The sequence below is a fragment of the Antennarius striatus genome, chromosome 20 (assembly GCF_040054535.1).
Source record: "Antennarius striatus isolate MH-2024 chromosome 20, ASM4005453v1, whole genome shotgun sequence".
In the NCBI taxonomy this organism is placed as follows: Eukaryota; Metazoa; Chordata; class Actinopteri; order Lophiiformes; family Antennariidae; genus Antennarius; species Antennarius striatus.
Genome location: NC_090795.1, coordinates 16,865,837 through 16,888,719, shown reverse-complemented (window position 1 = coordinate 16,888,719; position 22,883 = coordinate 16,865,837). Strand labels below are relative to the sequence as shown.

At 38.0% G+C, this 22,883-nt stretch overlaps 1 protein-coding gene across 1 annotated transcript in view; it reads right to left on the bottom strand.

The window, feature by feature from the left end:
• Window positions 1-22,883, bottom strand: part of vstm2a (V-set and transmembrane domain containing 2A) — an 80,882-nt gene that overhangs the window by 13,715 nt on the left and 44,284 nt on the right. The window contains exons 3-4 of the mRNA XM_068304361.1: window positions 4,382-4,432; window positions 2,031-2,367 (exon numbers count right to left, since the gene is read on the bottom strand). Of these exons, the coding sequence (XP_068160462.1) occupies window positions 2,031-2,367; window positions 4,382-4,432 (388 nt within the window). The remainder of the gene's footprint in view (window positions 1-2,030; window positions 2,368-4,381; window positions 4,433-22,883) is intronic.

The following is a 22,883-nucleotide window of genomic DNA, read 5'->3' as shown; positions in this document are numbered from 1 at the left end:
TGGACTTGCTTGCTGCTTTTGTAATGCCACACAGCTGCCCTCACAGATTAAACAGATTCACCTTTGAACTTGATATTTCTCGTAACCTTTATAAACCGTTGCCTGCAGATTAGTGTGGTAGAACCCAAAAGTCACGTTTTGACGAGAGAATCTGCCGGTATTTTACAGTTATGTATTTTACTGAATGCTGTCTGCTCGTTCCACCAGAACAGAATGTCAATAAGCAAATGGGCGACGATCCTAGTGAATGGAGAGATTGGAACTAAGAATGCTATCTGTACTATTCCGAGACTACAGAGCGCAGCGTTTCCTCCAGATGCTGTCAGCCAATAGAATACGTGTACAGTATCACTACCTACTAAAATTCCACAATGTTGTGAAGTAGTGTAGTGTTGATGCACAAATGTGCTTGGGACTACTGCACTTTGAAAATTACACTACAAACCTAAAGCTGAATGGAGTTTAATGACACAGAAGTAATTTATTCTAAAGCTGTATTCAGAATGCGACTGTGTGTTCACCACAGATCTGGTTGAGTTTTAACAGTTTAAATTACAATCTACCAACTATTTTCAGTTTACAGTGTAGACATCATTCCAATGAAAAATATCAACTGTGTTTCACACCGTTTACCAAAGCTGGGTTTCAGAACACTAAGAACATCCTCTGAATGATTGAAACCCTCAGGACACCTTGGAACATTCAAAACATTCTAGAACATTCTAGAGGTTATCACAGTCAAGTTGGAATCCTGGTGGGATTTTAAGGAGAAGTTTACAGTAGATCAACCAGGGTTATTCCTGATTTAGACTTTTTTCCTAGAGGTCTTGTGATAGTCTTGTTATACATCAGGTTTGCAGCAGGTCATAGTGTTAGGCTTGGGTCATGGGTTGTACAAATGCTTGCTTTTTAACAGCATTTCATTCTATCATTTGTTCAATCGAAAAATCAATCAATCAATCAATCAATCAATCAATCAATCAATCAATCAATCAATTAATCAATCAATCAATCAATCGATCATCTCATCTATGTTATTCTTTGATGGTAATGAAATGTATGCCAATCATCCATAGCATTGTGACCCTCAGTCTAATACCCCATGGCCCCCATTTTTGACACCAAAGCATCATGGACGTCATTATATTCCTGCTGTGCTGTGGATTCTGGCAATAAAACAATAAGCAGCAGATCCTCTTAAGATTTGAAAACAATTTCAGGTGGGGGTCTCCTAGGATTGGATTCATTTCCTGAACCGTTTTTTGCTTGGAGGCAGGGTGCATTATTCTGCGGAAAGAGGTCATTGTGTCTGCAACAATGTCTAGATAGGTGTTACGTGCCAAAGCAGCATCAACATGGATGGCCTGAACATTTCCTGGGCACCCCGGCTGGTCTGTGGTCTGCAGCCCCATACACAACAGAGATACACTGCATATTCTGACACCTTTCTATCACAACCAGCATTAACTTCCTCGGGAGTTTGATCAACAGTCGCTCATCTACTAGATTGGACTGCACAGACCAGCTTCTGCTGCCCACGTGCATCGGTGAACTTTGGCCGGCCATCTTTTCCTTTGGATAGAAACTGACCGCTGCAAACTGGAACCGCCCACCAGAGCTACAGTTATGGAGATGTGTTGACCCAGTGTTCTAATATCCCAATTTTAGCCCTTGTCAATCTCACAACATTGCACACTTGCTGCCCAGTTTATCCACTAACAGGTGTTATGATAGCAAGATTATTAGTCAGAGGTCATAATATTGAGACTTATAATTATAGAATTTCCTCTATCACCGTATAAAGTGTGTAGATCAGTGTGTAGATGGCTTGAATGATCTTCTGCACAGTTTTAAACACTGTTTAAGACTTCTCTTATTGGAGGATACGATCCATTTTCCATTGGACTTGGTTCTTCTGAGTCGCACACAAACAACCGTTTTAAACAAAGTACCTCAAAACATCAATAAGGTGTTTTGTGTGTTCCCCAGTGCCCATTACGTAACCCCCCCCCCCCCTCCAGGAGCCTTACCTGAGCCGGGGTTATGCTTAGCTGTGTTAGAGGATGTGTGGGAGGTGGAGGTGGAGGCCGCTCTCTGGTCTGAACTCATGTTGTCCTGGCCCAGACTGGAGCTGGACTTTCTTGGCTTTTTGTCTGTAAGATGCAGAGGGGAACTTTTCTTGGGGGCCGGCTGGGGTCGTCGTGGTCTGGCTGTGGCATTGACCTTTAGCCAAGCCTGAGCTTTGTACTCCACAATCTCTCCATAATTAGCTCGCGTCACCCGGCACTCATACAGTCCTTCATCGTTCTTGCCTACTCTGGAGATTTGCAGCTTGTGTGAGATGTCGTTGCCCTGGACTTTCACTGTCTGTTAGAGGAAACCACAGAGTCAGAACAGATTCCATGATTTACAGTAAGGTTTAATGGCAGCTCACATGCCTCAATTCTATTAAATGATACACACCTAATATAGTCTGACACTTGAATGCTGTATATGATTTGGAATCATATACAGAAGTGATAACGATAACAGGAGGACAGATTACTAGCCTCGACAGATCAGGTTTAAAATACTGAGAGCATTTCTAAGATACATGTTGCCCTTTAGCACTACAGGTTGTCCTCTATTATTTTATGGGTTATATTTTATAGCAGTGTCTTCTACTGGCCTGAACACAAAATTGTGGTATACATCTTTGAAAGTGTACAAATAAAGAAGACATGTGCAATATACAGCTACTTAAATAAATAAATTGTACATGTACAGACAGGTATTTGACAGGTAAAACAGACTTCAATGTATTCAGAGAGGCAGCGTCTTGTAAATCAAAATTACAAACTGGTCTGAATCTGAACCATAACATAACTATACTATTACAACTCTCTCTCTCTCTCTCTCTCTCTCTCTCTCTCTCTATGTGTGTATATATATATATATATATATATATATATATATATATATATATATATATATATATATATATATATACTGTATACGGTGTAATTGTTAATTTGGTGAAGAATGACACTGAAATTGTTTCAAGTAAAATATAATCCTAATATCCATTCCAGATTGTGTCATATTCATATTTAATCAAAGCTTGAGTTTTTGCAACCCCTGGGTGAAAAAAAAAATCCGTTGAGTGTTTCTACATAATAAATTGGGAAAAGCTTAAAGCATATGTCACTAAACGTGGTTATAATTTTATAATTATGTATTATTAGGCCAACATTATAAATAACTATGTCATATGCAAATATTTTGTAATATTTTTGCAATCTAAGGTTGACATTTTCTTGAAAATACATATTTTTGATGAATTCACAATTTTGTTGTTGTGCTTTTTCTCATTACAAGGTCAATAAGAAACCAACTTTCATCGCAGGTCATCAGATATCATCACAAAACATTTCCAACATGTGGTTAACATGAAGCAGCACTAACATTTAGAAAGGGACAAAAGCAATTTGATTACTTTAAGACATGATTTGCGATGATGTGATGATTGTCTCCACTCCAAATGCTGTAAATCACAGTATTTTTATTAACACCTATTGATGTCATTACAATAGAGACTTCACAATCGGTATGATCACAAGCTACAGGGTCACTGGGAATGAGTCCCGGTGAGAAAAAGTGTTTCATGTCTGTCCACATAGTTCAGAAACTCATCCACACATATTTTTAACTCAATATATCTCAACTTGAGGTCACTGTGGGCTAGATGATAAATTTGGTGCCACCAGTTCCTCATTTGCATTTGCATGCTGGGTACTTCTTCTTAAAAGAAGGGGAAAAAAACAAATGCTTCACACAAATTTTCTTAGAGTTTTGGCCATTAACACAGTACCGACAGAATGGCTCCAGGAAATCCATGAATGCCCCTTTTAGATCTAAAAATAAACCAGTCAGAACAAGAAAAGACAATGTTCCTCGATGTAGACGCTGAGTGCAATGTTATTTTAACATTAATATTAATTAGACTTTGCACTAAACTAGGCATTTTTCTTTAAAAGGGATCTGCGGGTAGAGTTGACTCTGGAACTGTCTCTTAACATTACGTATCTCTTTGACGCTCTGATGAGGATGACAGGCGGGGGCTTTGCTCTGGCGGGTGCACTCGGCTCAGGAAGCACGCAGGAAAGAAAAGAGGGTAGAACAGTCGCTGGGCACGATAACACACAGGGAACAACTCTGACAGAAATAATACACTGCCACTGATTTCACTGATTAGCTCCTTTCTCTGGTTGAAGGTCTATTATTTGTGGTAATCAGCTGCTGTTGTGTTGCTTGGAATGCTCTTCCAGACTTTTGTCGCGATGGAGCTGTTTCAGATGCCCCCGGGCTACAAACAGGAGAATCTAGAATTCATTTGACTTACACTTATTTTTGTTCCTTCATCATCAGGATCAGGCTCTGGTATCATTTCCATCTGTGAAGACATAAAGCAAAGATACAGATAAAGCATTAGGCGAGTGCTAACGGCCTGCTGTGTCACTCTAGGGACGCACACAAACACTTTATGCGAGTAAAGTCTCAAGCTCACAAAAATCAGCTTTGGAAATTTCTACAACTTCAAAAGCACACATCTATCTACGGACGGTTATGAATCTTTCATTCCAACATCAACCTGCAGTTAAAAGACTGAACGACTTGCATCGCTTCTGTTCCACCTGTCACTGTTGAGACAATTTTGTGATTTATTTTTAGGTTCTTTTGAGTGCTTTTCTGGAGAGAAAATAAAACATGATTTCCATATGGAGAAAGAAATCAAGAGGGAAAAAAAAAAGGTTCGGATTTCACAGCTTTACTGAGATAAAATGTGGTTCAAAATCTAATTTGGTCTTTGTGGTTTAGAGTAATATGGGCTTTTTAGTACAAAGAAATAACCAAACAAACAAAAACAATTCAAAACACAAAGAAAAACTGAACTGTGTGGGGGCTCTGGGGCTGAAGAATTGCCCTCCCCTCAGCCCCTGGTGATATAATTGTAGCATGGTGGCAAGCACTAAGCTTACAGCCTCCAACATGGGCTCTGAATTGATTTTAGTGGCTATAATTTACTTATTCCACAACTGATGCCAAGTGGACATATGCCTGCAAAAAAAAAAAAAAGTGTGCTGACTACAAAGCTGAAGTGGAGCAAAATCGGTGCAACAGAGGAGGAGTAGGTTTCTCCAGGGGGCGTGGAAGCAGTTGGCTCCAGTGCAGACAGACAGAGGAAGGGCAGCAGAAGAGAGATGGCTACTTATGAGGATTTGCAGCACGGAGCATTCCTTAAAGTGCTTAATTACCTTTGAGGAGTCAGACGCTTTTCCTCTGGAGGATGTTTGGCAGACAGGTGATTCATGAGCAGAATTACAAAGCATATTTTTCTCTGTCTGCGTACGTCCATTAGTATTACAGTTTGACTCCACTGATGGAACAGCTACCTTTTTATTGTATCAGTGATGTATTTAACATCGATGGAGAATTATTTGCCTCCTTCTCCCTGGGCATTGTGTGGCCTTCAGGAATCAAACTCAGCCTCCTGTTTTATAAACTCTCCAGCAGTTATAGGGAAGGGGTTTGAAGTTCATATATGTCACCTAAGGAGGATAATAGTGGGATCCGAACCCGGAACCGCCTTGCTGTGCACCACCGTGTCGCCCCCAGCTCTCAATATATCTATCCTAAATTATTAGAAAATTTAAAATTGTTTTACTGACGTTTACCTGGATCAGCACAATAATTTAATGGGTTGGTTGGCCAGCCTAGTGTATGATGAAAATATGTCAAATAGTGTTGTTTGTATAATTCTGTAAATAGACAGATGATCACAGATTCAACAGTGTCTGAAAAAAAAATACACAAGAAGAGTGAAACTCTAACTGTTTTTGTTCCCTCCTGAAATTGTGGGACTTATAGGGCTTTTAAAATTGATTTTCTATACAACCAGGCTCATTTATTTTCCATCATCCCTTGGCCAATCAATTAGCTTTTTTTTTCCAGCTTGATATGAGTGGTTGTAATTGTTTTAATTCAAATCCTTGAGTGACTTTTCTCAAAGCTAAACACCACTGCCTTCAGTGCTCCACTGGGAATGGATAAAATAGTCTCATTCCAGCTCGCTGCATACTGATGCTTTGTGACACATTATTTCCGTAAAGCCTTTTTTTGCTTCACATTAAATGGTACTGTTGTTATATTTAGGCACACAACTGTGTTTAGATCCAGAAATTGGTGATATGTCCTTGGTTTTTACACAATGTCTAGTATCCTAGTTTGAAGTAATGTGTGTTATTCACCACTTCACTCTTACATCCACTCCCCTCTGCACACCCTCTTCCAGTTTTTGCATTCTCAGATTTGTTGTATTAATCTGTTTCTATTGACATAGAGATGCTGAAACTATTGTAATTATACATAATATACTCCATAGAAACACTTAAATGGGAACTCTATGGCGCTCTATGGACATTAAACTCAATCTGTCCTATCTGCCACTCTCTCCCTCCGTCTCTTTTACTTGACCTATCTCTGTCCCCAGTGTATTTCTCTTTCCCAAACAACAGGTCAAGGCGGGTGACTGCCCTCCAGAGCCTGGGTCCTCTCCGGAGTTTCTTCCTCGATGAGGGAGTTTTCCCCCGCCACCGTCGCTCATGTTTGCTCTGGAGGGCATTGTTCGCTTTCTATCTGTATAGCGCTTTGAAATGTCTTCAGATGTGATTAAGCGCTATATAAATAAAAGTTGATTGAACTCTATGAAGTTTAAAATTCTCACTTTACATGGAAATGAACTGAATTGTTAAATCGTAAAACCCTGACAGGGTGACCAACCTCTCAGAAAAAAACAGCCACATTTTTTACTGTGTTCCTGCAGAAAGCCACATCATAGGCATGGACACACATGATCTTCCCCAATCCCTCGCTCTCACACACTCACACACACCTCTGTCCAGCCAGATTTACTGTAAATGTCACACGTCAACATGATGATCACAAAAAAGCACTCCTGCTGTACTCAGACCACAGGCCAGCCAATTAAACAGTGAAGATTGTGTGGACTGTCTCACAAGCACAAACTTTCAGGTCAACCAGGGCTACAAACAAAAATTATTATAATTTACAATAGAGTTTCTGATGGTCTGTGAAAAGCAGGCAGTTGCATCGTTAGGAAGTACATAGATTTAGATATTGTGCCAATAGCTATAACCGCATGTTAAAGTGCAAGAGTTATTCCTAAGTGGAAGCACTTAATAAAAGTAATAAGCAACTCTATAACGTCACCAAACGAAAGATATTGTACAGGTAAAAAAATATAAAACAAAGTTCCACGGATGGTAAATCCACTAAATTGGGGGAGTAAAGGCTAAGATATTCAAACAAGACATAATATATGACTATATAAAATAAATACAGAAAACTGGAAACAAAATACAGTACGTGAAATGGCAGAAAATTATGATTTTACTAAAACCAAGTTCATTAAACAAGACAAAGCCTTTCAAAATCCAGCCAAAAAAGATATCCTGTACATGTGATGCTTAGACTGAGATGTGATGCAATCAAACGTCAGATTTACAAATCCCGGAAAATTTCACAGTATTGATAGATGTATATGTAGCGGCAAATAATGAATCAATATTTTGCACTTTTTTTGAATTTAAATACTTAAAAGAACTAAGAAACGGACATTTTGCTCATGAAAACAATGAGGTTTGTACACATGAAGAGAGATTGAAGAAGACGATGGGACATAAAAACAAATCAATAGATTATGTGGATAAAGCTTATTATCACGGAGCAAAGAATAACTGAACAACCACTAAACAAATCACAAAGAAAGCCCGTCTTAAAGGGTAGTCAAGAGGTTTTTCTTTTTATTTAATAAATGTGATTTCCTTTTTCAATAGCATGTTACCCGGCATGTTGCATAGTGGGACATCTGGCGTCCCTTGAACAATCCTTTTCAAACCTGGTTTATAGTCATTTGAAGCAATTCTTTCACATGAAAGTCTGCCAGAACAGATCAATGCTTCGATTTCACTTGTTTCAAGGTAAAAAACCGACTGTTGACTTGAACATTGATATCTTAGGGGCAGCCATTTGGCCTTGTGGTATCAACACTATTGTTTTTGACGCCGACAGCACAGGTATTGCTATCTCAGGCTTGTCTTGTGTGTCACAGCACTCAGCCAATGCAATCTTAAAAGAGTCACATGCTTGAAATCCAGACTGCAACTATGATTCAATAACCATGTTCTGACTGATATTCTGTTTCACAGTGTGGCGGGACCGTTGGATGTCTGAGAACATTTGTTTTGTTTTGTCATTTTAAGGCAAACTAGAGTTTAACAATATCACTGACGCCGTTTTTGAAGAACTCCCCTTCATTTTATGGGGTTGCCCATTCAACATTCCAATAAAGGTGATGCAATGGAAGCGTTGGGGTCCCTGAGTACTTAGTAGTTTTTGGAACAAATGTGTTAGTTTTTCTTCCTGACTTTTCCAAGGGACTAACTTATGCTTGCATAGTTCAGTCCTGAGTCAATGTTGGAATGGAGTGAACTGAAGTGGCATTGAAGATTTGAGGTTTCAAAATGCTGAATGACATATACAGCAAAATTTTATTTATATTACTTTCACAAAAAAATAAAAATAAAAATCCCACTGTGAAAAACATCCTGTGTTCGCAATCTTAAAAAAAAAAAAAAAAAAAAAAAAAATATATATATATATATATATATATATATATATATATATATATATATATATATATATATATATATATATATATATACTGTATAAGTTAAAAAAAAGCACATTGACATGACTGGAAGAGCCCCAGGAAACCAGCAAAAAGGCACATGCAGCTCAGGTTAGCCTGGCCTGTGTTGGACTGTAGGGGGAGTGATGGTCAAGTCATTATAGATTGTTAAACTGTGACAAGGATTGTAATGATGACAAATGACACACCTTTATTGACCATATCCTTTTTGACTATATTCTCACTGATTAAAGGCCGACAATAAGATAATAAATTGTGGGGGGAAAACCTTTCTGGTTGACTATTTTTGTCACTTTCACTTTTCTTTTTCCCTCTGACTTAATTGCACCCGATAAGAAAATTGCTGCCAACATCAGTCCTTGCTTTTGTCATTGTGTGGCTGAATGTAACCTGCTGTCATGTAGCAGCTTAATCACACAAAAAAACAAAAAAACAACAACATGAAAATACACTTAACACACCCCAGGCATGCTTAGTGGTGACTGTGGAGCTTCCAGGATCTGTATAAAAATAGTGAATTGGTATTCAGATTGGTATACAATGGTGTAATGGCATAGATACTGTATGTGAAATTTCATAATTAAAGAAGAGATTAAGCATTTGCCTATAGGATCACTTTCACCAGTACATGTCATATTCCAGACAGTCTCAGAAGAGTTGACCGATATTTGACTCTCTCATGGCCAACATTTTCCGTTGTTTGACCAGTTGAATGCTCCTAGACTAGACAATATATAAACTACATAGGGATTGCCATGAAAGAACGTTAGATAACAAAAAGAAGAAAGGACAGATAGGACAGGGGGCTTAGTAGCATAGCGGTCAGTGTTGTTGCCTCAGAGCAAGAAGGTCATGGATTCTAACCCCAGCATTCCCAAAATGTTTTTTCTGTGTAGAGTCTCATGTTCTCTCCGTGTCTGAATGAGTTTCCCATCATCAGGAAAAAAACAAGCTTATAAAGAATATTAGTTATGTTGGCTCGTAGTGGCAGCACACCCCGGGTTCAGCATCTCAGGACCAACTCTCCATTCTACTTTGCAATTTTGTTGTACCATTTATGATGACAATAAAGCTTCTTAATCTTAATATGGGAGTTTTAAGGTGCTGTGCTCAACATTGTGTGATTTGTCCTCAGCACTGTTGGGTATTCCTAGTAAGAACTGAAGTTTATATATGTCAAGGGTGGACTGCTGTCTAATTAAATTGTATGGTTTAAGAACGGGATGCCACTCAAATCCATATGTGTGTGAAGGAAGGCAGGTGAATAATTTTGGGAAAAGGCTATTTGTACTCAACTGAATGTTTTTTCTCATTTAACGAATTTTCAATTAAAATTGCCAAATCAGTGAAGTAAAGATAATACTTTTCTGCAGCAGATGATATGTGATGATTAAGTCTGTCAGAAAGTCTTCAGCAATAAGACTCTATAGGGATATTGTTATCAAAGAACATCTGCCCTGAGCACCAGGGAGATTAATACTGTCATAGAGACTAGGGTGGTGGTGGTGGCTGATGAAGTTGTTTAGTATGGACAGTGATAATCATATTTAAAAAGACAGGTTGGAGACAACAGACTACAACTAAAAATAAGTCACCTTTGGCCATTGGTGACCAGCAGAGATGAACAGCATGTTTCTGAATTGATACTCTGACACAACAATGGCAGGAATTAAAATTGATCATTTGTGAGAGCTGAGGATAACAAGATGGTGGGAGAAATAAAATTTCATATCAGCGTTTAAAGGAAAAGTGGTCTCTGTTTGACCACTGAACAGTGGTCCAGCTCAGATACCGCATGACTGTGAAATGAAATAGACTTTATCATAACAGACAACCATTTTGTTAATGATCTTATGTACCATTGCCTTTTCCTCTGTTCACATATACGTTAGTGTTATGCTGTATGTCAGAAACCACAAACACACTTTAAATCAAAAGATTGACCTGGGAGATTTGTGCAAACATTCTGACTGCATCAGGGTTTTTCTATTTCCATTAATATCCTAAAATCCACTCATTTAGGTACACAACAGTGTAGACCGGGGTGGACAAATCTTTAGACTTTTGGAGCACCCCGAGTTCTAAAATTTGGCTGATGTGCCGGATGATAAGCAGATGGATGGAGCGTTGATTACATCTCGCTTCAAAGCAGTGATGTACTGTGATTGTCAGTGTCCGTGTGTTTGTCCGTTTGTACATCTGTTCGTAATATCTTCGCAACCGTTGCAGATAAAAGATGAAACAAAAAGCATGTTACCCTGGCAGCAAAGGGGATGGAAACGAGATGATGACCTTCACCTTGAGAAAACTTGGTAAAGGTCAAATTTTGACTTTTGTACACTCATGAACCAGATAAGATAGACAAGGGAGAAGGCCAGTGTGAGTAAGACCGTAGATCAAAGCTAGTGCTTTGATCTATGAAAGTAGGTCAGGGTAAAATTTTTGCATTCAGGTGTGTTGCGGGATGTTGCAGTCCCTGACTGCCTTATTTCTAGTTTGTAGTAATGCAAGTGGCATGTAAAAAAACATTTTATGAAAGCTGTTTGCCTTTCCCAGACAACAAAGCATACACAGGCAAGGCTGTTTGTAAAACTAATTTTTCAACTCCCTTGATTTCATAACAGTAGATTTACTGACTTACAATTTCAGTACGAATATTACTGCCGGTTTCTCATTTTTGCCAGTGCATCAAAGTCAAACAAACCAGATATGGGCAAACTGAGAGCCCTAGGCATGAAACAATTGACTAATTGACTAATAGACTAAAACTCCATTGGAACAATCATATCTTCATTGAGGACAAGAGTTTAATGAGTAACTTGTAAACACGATTTGCTACTGACAATCCAATCCAGTCATTATATAAGCTGATGACACCTCCATTTCTTGCCTGTGGCAAACTGAGAGAGGCTCCAACAGACCTGTGGCCCACAAGGCAGATAAGACGATACCGTCGCAACCAACATAGCGTGTTGAATGGCAGGCAATGGCATTTGACAGAAGATGTGTCAAAATGCTTAATGATATGCATATGATAAAGGGATGGTTGTCTTTATTCAGTAGATAAATCCTGTCTTCTATATTCACCGTGATTTTGACTGTCAATCATGCGAGACACTGTACAGTATATGCTTATGAAGTGTTGTTGAGAAATTGGGTGGAAGAAGTCATTATGTTAATCTCTGTGTTGAATAAAGTGTACTGAACTTGTAAGAGAACACGTGCTTCTCCACTTTAAAGTCCCTTTGACTTGATTCAACACAGAGACTAACCATGAACTAGATAATTGATAACCTTCACAGAGGTCATTGTGATACCAGAGGAATTAAGTCAAACTGTCAAAGACAGAGGTCTGTGTTACTGAGTGACACAATAAAGTCATGTGGGCTGTTGTTGCTGAGTTCATATACAGTACAATTTAAAAAGTCTTTATGCAACTGACTGAACTCTGACTCTCTAGGGTGAACTAGATGTGGTCCAACAAAGCATGTTCATTTACAAAGCGTGTTCCTGCTTCAAGGACGGATATGAGGCCATCACACGTTGGGGTTGAGTTTAAATTTGTTTGTTTGCACTGTCTCAGGTCTTTAGCTATGCTTTGTTGGACTCCATTTTGGAATAACTTCACACTCATGCCAGGTTTCACCACTACCTTCCTTAATTTTTGAATTTACAGGCACTAAACCAAAATAATAAAATTAGGCACTTCCTGTTTTTATGAGCTTGAACCCATTAGTTGCCTAGGCCTCTACAAATGCAATTAAGATAATTGTGAAATAAAATGACATAATGAATGTCCACTATCAATTCAGAATCCTGGCATTTATCATCCACTGTAAAAGGCGTTTATCTGCCTATATGCTGCTGCTTTTGGTCCTGAATAAAGGTCAGATGGAATGTGTGTAGATGGACGTGTTGATGTAGCTGCTTCAACTCCTCAATAGCAACTTTTCTTCTCTATAATGATTCATTCCAGAAGTAAGTTTACAGCATGTGAAAGGAATGTGAAGGTTTTCAATGTGAGACACTGTGAGAATAAACTTCCATTATTTTCCCATTTATATTTCATTTCTATTGCATGAGTGCTTTCTGAGCCAAAGCTGTGGACACTCGCAAGTATCTTGATTTCGATCGCTTGTCTCTTTATTGCAAAAACCCTTCCACCATGACACACTGCCATTCTTCATGCAAATCTCAAATTGACTTCTTGTAAAAAAAGTGCTCTGCAATTACTAGGCATCAAAAACTTTATTGAGTTGCTGAGATCAAATTAATGTCACACGGAGAAAAAGGACATCAGTTAAAGTGAAGTATAGACTCGACCACCCGGTGCTCCTGTGATTGTATCACTGTGGTTGAATCACTGCTCTCAGTGTGACAGGATAGATCTGAGAGCCCTGAACCCAAATGAGAAACATTCACAACAAATGAAAATGCATTAATGAGACTGGATATTTAAATGACATAATGCAGCAGTAATTGCTTTAAACACAAAAGCTCAGTCATGAACTTCACATAACAGAGTAAAAGCCTATCATCACCAGTTAGCAAAGCATGACACAAAGTTAGCAATTTCTATTGAAACTGTCCATTAAATATGACAGATAGTGATTCTTATTACAATTATACACTGCCCCCCCCAAAAAAAACAACAATAACAACAAACAAACAAACAAAAACAAGTTGCCACCTGGATCCATGTAATAATATTGTGAAGGAATGGATCTGGGAGCAGGATACATCATTTCTGCACAAGGATTGGCGACCAGAGTCCAGACCTTAACACCTTGAGATTCTTTATGATATGCTGGAGAAGACTTTGGCCAGTGGTCAGACTCTACCATCAACACAATAGATCGGTGATACATTAATGCCAAACTGAATTGAAATAAATCCTCAGACGTAAACGAACCTAAAGGTGGTTCAACAATGTCTGACAGTGTCTGATCTTTTTTTTTTTTGATGGTGACTTTTTTCTTTTTGATCTGGCAGTATATATCTTGAGACATTGGTGAGACCCTTAGGGGTACAACACAGTGATCCCTCGTTACTCGCTGTTAATGTGTTCCAGGAAACACCTGCAAAAACGAAATTCCACGATACAGTGACAAACTATTTACTTTATTATTTACAGTAATATAAACATTTATGAACCCTCCCTGTACTGATATTAAACCACCTTCTATCTGTATTACCTTTTCCCACACTCTGATAGACTGTTTAAAGCACTTTTGTGTCTCACGGAAGTCCGAGACTCACGGAACGTAGCGCACTTCCCTTCCGGACATCGTCAGCCAGTAGAATGCACGTACAATATCATGTGACTGCTGACTAAAAATCTGCGCGTGTTGATGCAGAAATGTGTGAGGAATTACTGTAAATTCATTCATTATCCATCTTCAGATCCAGATCCAGGGGTTGCTGGAGCCTATCCCAGCTGACTTATGGGTGAGAGGCAAGGTACACTCCAAGCATGGTGCCAGTGCACTGCAGAGCCACATGAGAGACATCAAGCTCAAGTTCACACCTATGAGCAATTTGGAAAGATCAATTCACCTAAATTGCATGTTTCTGGAGGTGGGAGTAAGCCAGAGAACCCAGAGAGAACTACACCCTATGCTAGCTGGGATAGGCTCCAGCTCCCCGTGACCCGCGTAAGCAGATGAAGCAGTCAGGAAAATGAATGAATGAATTATGTAAATAAGGATTTTTATTTCTTTTTTTCAAAACATGAAAGATGACGCTACTGCAGACCAAATACAAGCATCTGATTAATGAGTGACTTGAAACTGTGAGACAAATATTGCTTTATCATAACATTTCCACAGTGGTGTCTGTACTATTTTTCATATAACTACAGGGTGGTGAAGTCCAGGATTTGGCCAGTCATATGTGTTGGTCTCTCAGTGGTGTGTCTGGGCCATTAGGAATCCCTCTTTAGCATGTACTGTACACTGTGGAGTGTACCAGAGGAGGTGGTATGATGTTTTTTTGTTTCCTCATTATCTCTGCAAAAGCCTTTGATTTTCCACAACATGGAGTGAATCATGATTTGATCCTAACTTCAGCCCAAACTCAAATAAATCCAAATCTCAAAATCTGTATCCAAAGCACGTTAATACTCATATTTACAGCTGCTGGCTGAGTACCAGGCACATCTGGATCCATTTAGCTATTAGTAAATGTCTCTCTGTGGTACTGTAGCTGACTGAATGCACACAATATGACATAATGTCAGGATGTTTCTAGTGCAGCATCAATGGGATTTGATAGCAGGAAATGTCTCAGAGATCTGACAAAACCGTGCCTCAGTATAAGTGTCTCAGAATCAAAGAGAGAGCCATTTGCAGTGATGCTCAATAATGATACAAGAAGATAACCATCATGGAAAAGGCCAGGAGAACAGTCTTCACTCACAGAGGCAGAAAATAGAGTGCTATGGGGTGCAGAAAAAAATAATCATGTTTTACCTTTGAAAAATATTGAAAAAACTTTGATTTGAAAAAACAAATCAGTCTGATTTTTGAAATGATTACTGTAAATCCTACTACCATTGAAAAAACATGTTCTGTCTCCTTGAAATATATTTCAGCGAAGTCCAGAAGTCAAGGTAGACGAGGTGACCTCTGACATCTCAAAGATCATAAACTGTAATACTCATTCAACAGGATGTATTGTGTTTGTTTTTTGTAAGAACATACAGTATATGTAATGAATTTTAGGTTGATTTTACTTAAAATATTATTAAAAGACAGCTGCCCTAGCAAAAACCCCAACAACTGATTGATTGGAGACAAGTCCATTAACCTTAAACATGTCTTTAGTATGTAGTACAACAAAATTGAAGGAGAATTTAATCCCATGTAAACTGGCCATGGCAAAAATAAATGTATTGTTGAAATCCAATGTAAATGAAATAAAACACGTGACACAACATATACTGTACATTAAGCTGATTAAGTTGTGCTGATCTGACATTGAAGCACACACACACTCATGCTGGAGGCAATGTAAACCAGACCTAACATCCAGATGCTTAAGAATAGTTCTGGATGATATGCCAAGGGATGTGACCATATGGTGGCATTTGTCAACAATGGAATGAGATCAGGGTGAGTTTTGAACACTTTTTAACATGGGACACTTTCTAACAGAGCCGTCATTAAAAAGCAAAATCAGTTTGAATGATCAGTGTATTCAATATTTGCTTTTCACATCTTTTTTTTTTTTCTGCTTTCTGATCAAGATTTATTTTACTAAAAGATCTTCAAAAGCACTATGGTTGATCTTGGACAAATTAGACATGGTTATGGATGTTAGTTCCAGATGTAGGAATATCTACTTAACCATCACCACATCTCCATTTTACAACCTAGTCCATGCATGAAAAGCTAAGCCTAGCTTAAGACAATCATATGAGGTTGGACGCTGGCGGAATAGCAATGTGGCACATTTTTATTACAGCGCAGGACGTACAGTATATATGTTATTATGAAATATGTGATATTGCACACCCCTACTTCGCACAAGTGGAATGACGACACCCATTTGATTTGGACAGACTGCTTCAAAATACCCTCAGGTGGAGTGCAATTTTGCAACAGAGTGATTTTCCTCTGCCTTTTTCTGCAGTGTATGGAAGGCATCACTGAGGGGATCTCTTCAGAGCCATAGACAAGAGGAATGCTTACAGAGATCACTTTCAGTGTGGTTATAGGACGTGAGGATTGTCTGGGGAAAACAAAATAGACCTGTCATTGCAATATGAATAATCTGCTTCTTCTATCTCGTAGCAGGAGTATAACAAAGAGAACCTCGCCAGTCCGGCTCCTCCAGCTGTAAGGCTTTAGTCTTTTCTACATTTCCTTTGTGAGGTGTGTCCTCCCTCCTCAAAGTAATAACTGGAATCTTCTGTTTTACATAGCGATGACGTGATATTTCCTTTCCTTTCCTCACAGAACGGCATTTGATAAACTTAATCCCAAGATAGTGTGTTTTATTTAATTTGCTTTTCAAAATGCATATCATTAAACCTCCAGGACAATCTCAAACACTGCCTGCATAAAGAACGCAGATATTGACAGAATTCTGCTACGCCAATGACACATATCCAATAATGATGAATGTAGTTGGTGCCATCAACATTTATTCTAGCCAGAACAACTTAATCATATCAGATAATGAATTGTGAATGTTGCATTCAATTAAAATTCAATCTGTCCTCCAGCTAAAGTCTTTAGTGCCTTCGTGTTCTCTTTTTTATAAGAAAGTGAGGTCATAGTTGTTGTTAACTTAGAGCGAATGACATACAGTAGTCTGCCCTATAAAGTGCTTCCTAATTACAATACTCTGACTCCTGCTTGAAAATGTTTTGGGTCGAGCTTAGTTGTTAACCCTAATTACATCCCACAGCTGACAGAGGTCCCATTCAAATGTAAACACTAATCCCCTTCACAGTCCATTGGTTTATGACAAGAGCTATGTTAATTACATGTAAAGCCTGCAAATGTGCATGTAGAAAACATGAAAGTGCTTGAATTGTGTACAATTACTCCATTACTTTATCCAGTGAAGGGTAAATTATCCTTTGACAAGCCGATGCTGCAGGAATTAGACCAAAGACCAAAGTCTTCTTACTCAATGAGATGCTCTAGTGCTCTTCTCAAAACACAGCCAAATTAAAAAGTACGCATTGACATTACAGTTTAATAGCATGATGCTATAACCACAACTACAACAATGTTTTACCAGTCCGGCTCTACTCACGCCAAGCTGCAACAGCTACATTAGTGTTGGACTGTCCCAGTGTTCAAAGCTGGGGTTAAATATCAGCGTCATGTCCCCCTTTCAGATGTATCTCATGTAAATAGCTGTGCAGACGTCCGCAGACATGCTGTCATCTCTGTTTGAGTCAAAGCTTCAGAATCCCAGGAGCTTCCAACTCCCCCATCATCTCTCTATGCTTTCTAAAATGCCAACATTAAGTCTTAGTAAACACTTCTTAGAGATTGTGTTTTTCATTTGACTTATCTGTTTTAAAGTACATCATTCAGTTAGGATTGTTTTTCAGATGATTAGATAATAGAAGTATGACAATAATATATTATTGTTTATATTAGACAGTGCCACCTGTGTACAAGGACCGGACAATAGATAGAAAGACAGATAGACAGAGAGACAGTTAGATGGATAGGTTTTTTATTTATTTTTTATTTCATATATTGTAAAATTTTTAATTAAAAATACTTAAAAATGAAAAAATAATAAATAATAATTGAAAAATAATCAATAAATAAATAATAAAAAAAAAAATATATATATAAGTTTTTGTTGTTGTTTTGTTTTGTTTTTTAAGAATGCACACTCTAGTATGTTAGTCATCAATCAATCACACGCATGCATATTAGTGTGTTTAGGTGTCTGTAATACACACAACCACACACAAGGGGGCCTGTAGAGGTAGAAAGGCGGGCAGCACCTTTGTGGATGAGCAACTTGTAAAGGGGATGGAGCCTTGCTCAAGGGCACTTCGGCAGTGCTCCGGAGGTGAGCTGACATCCCCCACTGTCAGATCATGTGACCCAATGTTGACTTTGATAGTGTTGCTTTTTGATATCTAAATATGTTACCAGATTATCCCTTTAGTTTGACCTTTGGGCAGTGAAACATGAAATGACCCAAGACGAAAAGGAGCCGTGGGTGTGATTTGTCATCCACAGAACCAAGATGGAGTGGAGATCAACAAATGGACGGATGGTCAAAGCTCTAAGTTTGGTTTATCTGCTTCCCTTCTGTGGCTGTGAATGACGCGTATCTACAGTTAGAAGTGAAAAGATTGAGAAGTGAAAGGACTGCTAATGAAAGACAGACAGAACACCCCACTGCACCCTGCAGGAACTGAGTGATTAATGTTAATGCACTGATTAATTAATGTAAATATATAATATATAATTTGGATGTTTGCTTAGGTTGTTAGTTTGCACCCAGTCCGATTTTGATGGATTCTGTGTCTTCTTCTCTCCTGCTGACTCGACCAAACAGAACCCTCTCTGTGTGACAGGACCTCCTGATTTACAAATGAAGCTCTGGCAGGCTGGCAGGGATACGTGCAAATCACAAAGCGAGTGGTGTTAATTTACTGGATTTCAGATGCACATGTAGGTCAAAGGTGCACGGCAAAGATTCCTGGAAACTGCTTCGGGAAGGTTTTTCCTAAGCTCTGCATGTTTTAGTCATTGGATCTCAGTACGTACAGTTCTCTGAACATTTGTACAAATAAGGCCACTGTTCTTATCTTGTGCCATGTTTACTAGAGCACACAGTACATCATTTAAATCATGTCATCAAAATGCACCCCTGCTTTTTTCTCTTTCAACAACCACCTCTCCATAAGGTCTCATTGAAATATGTCATCCAGGTCGAAATGAATAAAGAACATTTAAATAAAGTCAATTAGTCCTGCTTAAGGTTTGTTGAATACATTTCATCTCTTATCCAAGAAGCTTCTTCAGTTCTCAGTTCAAGTTTATCCAACAACAAACTAAGAAACCTAAAAGACAAATAGTAATGAAATAGTAATAACTAAAGGAACAAACAGAATGAATGAAAATTAAAGATTTTGATATTTTTGGTTTGGTGTTTTTAAACGTAAGGGAAAGATGGTTGTCATGGTCAAATTAAATCAATCTGCTTTCTTCATATTAAGAAACAGAAAAAAATTTCTCCACTCTGCCGTTTGTATATAACAAAGCTGTAACTATATAGGTATACAAATAATGAGAATCTTGTAATTTATACCCCATTATCTTTAATTAGGTTAACAGTGATTTGTAAATTAGCTACTTTTGTCTATCTGCAATCCAACACACTTCACAATTAGAATCTACTTTTAAATGACATATAGAAATATAGAATCAATAATCCAATCATTGAGAAACACAAGTACAAGGAGTGACACAATGAACACATATGAAGACAAACCTTAACTGATTAAGAAGTTTTAACTTTTGGTCTTGTTTGGTTTATGCAGTTAGTTCCAGAAAGACAAAAGGTTAGAATGTAATGCTGGAACTGAGGGGACAGGCGACCCTGAATAATACTGGATGAAATGAGAGACACTGAGTGAAATGTCAATTCAAGGCGACGTCAAGCAGAATGACAAAGTGCTTCCGCCCCGCGATGGGAGCGCCTAATGATAGCCGAGAGCTGACATTTGAGGATGACGCTGTATTGTGACAGCTTTACTCCCATTTTTACAACTCAACTTGGATATTTTGCACATTGGCAGCTCCTATTGACAACCCAACGGAAAAGTCATGCGAACCGCAAACACAGCATCAACCAGAGAAGGGAGAAGGTAATACAGATAGAATGTGGTTTAATATCTTCATCAATATTCTTTTTTTTTTTTTTTAAATACAGCTTCATATGAAGCATCCCAATTTTTAAATACTTCATACTTCATGCAGTGCATCTGTTCTCTTTAGATACATTATAGTACAACAGCAGTCCTACATGAACAAAAGTGATGAAACTGTTTGACATTTCAGAACAACTTATCAGCGATCTAAGTGCAGTATGGATCAAACACGTTGAGGTTCACAGGTATCTAATTAGTTTGCACAAAATATTTGAGGCATCTCCCACATGACTGGACTAGAAACAGTATCTGCTCAAATCAGTACTGACACTTGTATTTGGTGAATTGTAATGGAGTGAGACTTATAAAAGGACCTATAGGGGTGGTATGTTCATTTTCGCAGCGCATGGAAATGTATTTGGAATAACTGCATCACAATTATGAATGCAGACGGAATAATTAAGCTGAATGACATATTTTTTGATGTACGATCGCCAGACAGCGTGCGTCCTTGGATCGCAAGCTTCAAATGCACTTCCATTCAACAAAAATATTCACAATATTTCCATTTCTCCACTTAAATTTCAATCCCAGAAATCCATTATGTTTGGATCTCGCGTGAGTCTCTCGTCACGTGACTCACCGGTGAGATTCTGCCTTATTAAAATCGACCAAACGGTTTTAACGCTGCGATGAGAGAGGAGTTAGTTCGACCCTCCAGAGCAACAAGAAGAGTCCTATTGGGTTTGTCTGTCTGTTAAAGCGCTTTGGAATGTCTACTGATGGGATTAAACATTATACAAATAAAGGTTGGTTGATTGATTGATTGATTGATTGATTGATTGATTGATTGATTGATTGATTGATTGATTGATTGATTGATTATCAACATGCCTCATATAAAGATGCAAAGGTTAGAGAAAAAGCAAGTGAGTGTTTTCTTTTATAATATACCATCAAATGTTAATGAAAAAGAGACAGATATTACTACAGATATTACTACAGATATTACTACATACGTATATTACTACGGATATTACTGCAGATATTACTACAGATATTACTACATATATTACTACAGATATTACTAAATGTGTGTGAAGGTTCTGTCAGCTTGTTTCAGTGTCCACAGGAGAAAATATGAATTAAAGACAAAGAAAAGTTGTGACGTCATTAATAATAAAATCATTAAAACTAACAGTTTGTTTAGTTTTTATATATTTTACTATTGACAAAACTCAATCCCTGCGTACGCTTCTACTGTATATTCTGTTATTACTGTTAGGATGCATAAACGTCATGTTGGGATGCACAAAATTTTGTTAAAGTGCACCCCAGGGATGCACTACTTTCTGGAGGTAACATGAAGCTTATGTTTACACATAATGTTTTATTTTCAAAGATTCAGAAAATATTAATATTTAATGAAGCATTGAAGTGATGTGATCAGACTGATACCATACTTGATATTATTAATATACATACAAACAAAGTGCTGGGTGAAGAACTACAGGTTTGATATTTGTTAGAAAAGTATCTCTGACATCCTGATTGTCACAAAACGTCTTCTGTGGTGAACACCAAACCTCAAAAAAACCAAAAAACAAAACAAAACAAGAAGCAACATCACACAACATCCCTGAATTCAAAATTTTACCCTGACCTACTTGCATAGGTCAAAGACCAAACTACCGCTCTGACCTTCTGTATTTGATCAAAGCAGTAGGTTTGATCTATGGTCTTACTCACACTGACCTTTTCCCTCGTCTTTCTATTTTATCTGTTTCCTGAGTGTACAAACGTAAAAATTTGACCTTGACCTTGTTGTCTTAAGGTCATCATCTCATTCTCATCCCCTTTGCTGCCTGAGTAATGTGCTTTTGGTTTCATCTTTCTATCCACAACAGTTGCACGCTAACAATTACAAAACAGTACATCAGCGCTTTGAAGCAGGATGTAAAAAAAGACACACCATACAATATTGTTGGTAACAGCTTCAGAAACTACAATCTAAACTTAGTAAGGAGCACAATTCTCATCAGGGAATCTTGCCATTCATTGTTTATCTCACCATTCAAACTGTTAAGCTAATGAAGTAAACTGAAAACAATCTCAGACGCAGTTGGCAGACATTAAAGGTCTGTGAGTTTCAGTCTGTGGGCAGCAGAGGAAGCACGGGGGGAGAAAGACGCACATGAGTTCTTAAGTTACACTAATAAAGATATTTCAAATGTTAGCGACACATGTACAGTAATCTCTCGCACATCCGTGCATCAACAAGCGTGACTTCACCTCATTGCAGATTTTTAGTAAGTATTCACATGTGTGGGAAAAAGTAATGCAGATAGAAGGTGGTTTAATATCAGTATGGGGAGGGTTCAGAAACATTTAAATTAGCGTACATAATAAAATAAATAGTCCTTCACTGCTATATTACGGGATATTACGGGAATTAACTGCGAGTAACAAGGAATTACTGGACTATCACCTTGAGGTTTCATAACCACAATAACTACATCACTAAAGAAAAAGTAAAGCATTTGCAGAAAATATATAAATAATAAATATTGTGCATTTATTAAAAAAATGTACGTATGTACTATCATTTAATGTGCAATGAAAACAGTTTGGGTGCAGGGCCAGAGGCTTGAGGTTTGTGCATATTTTCAGTAATTTGTGTCATAATTTCTCCTCACAAAATGAGATATAATCAAACAACCAAACAAGTGGCTCACAACCCTGCAAAAGTTTAGC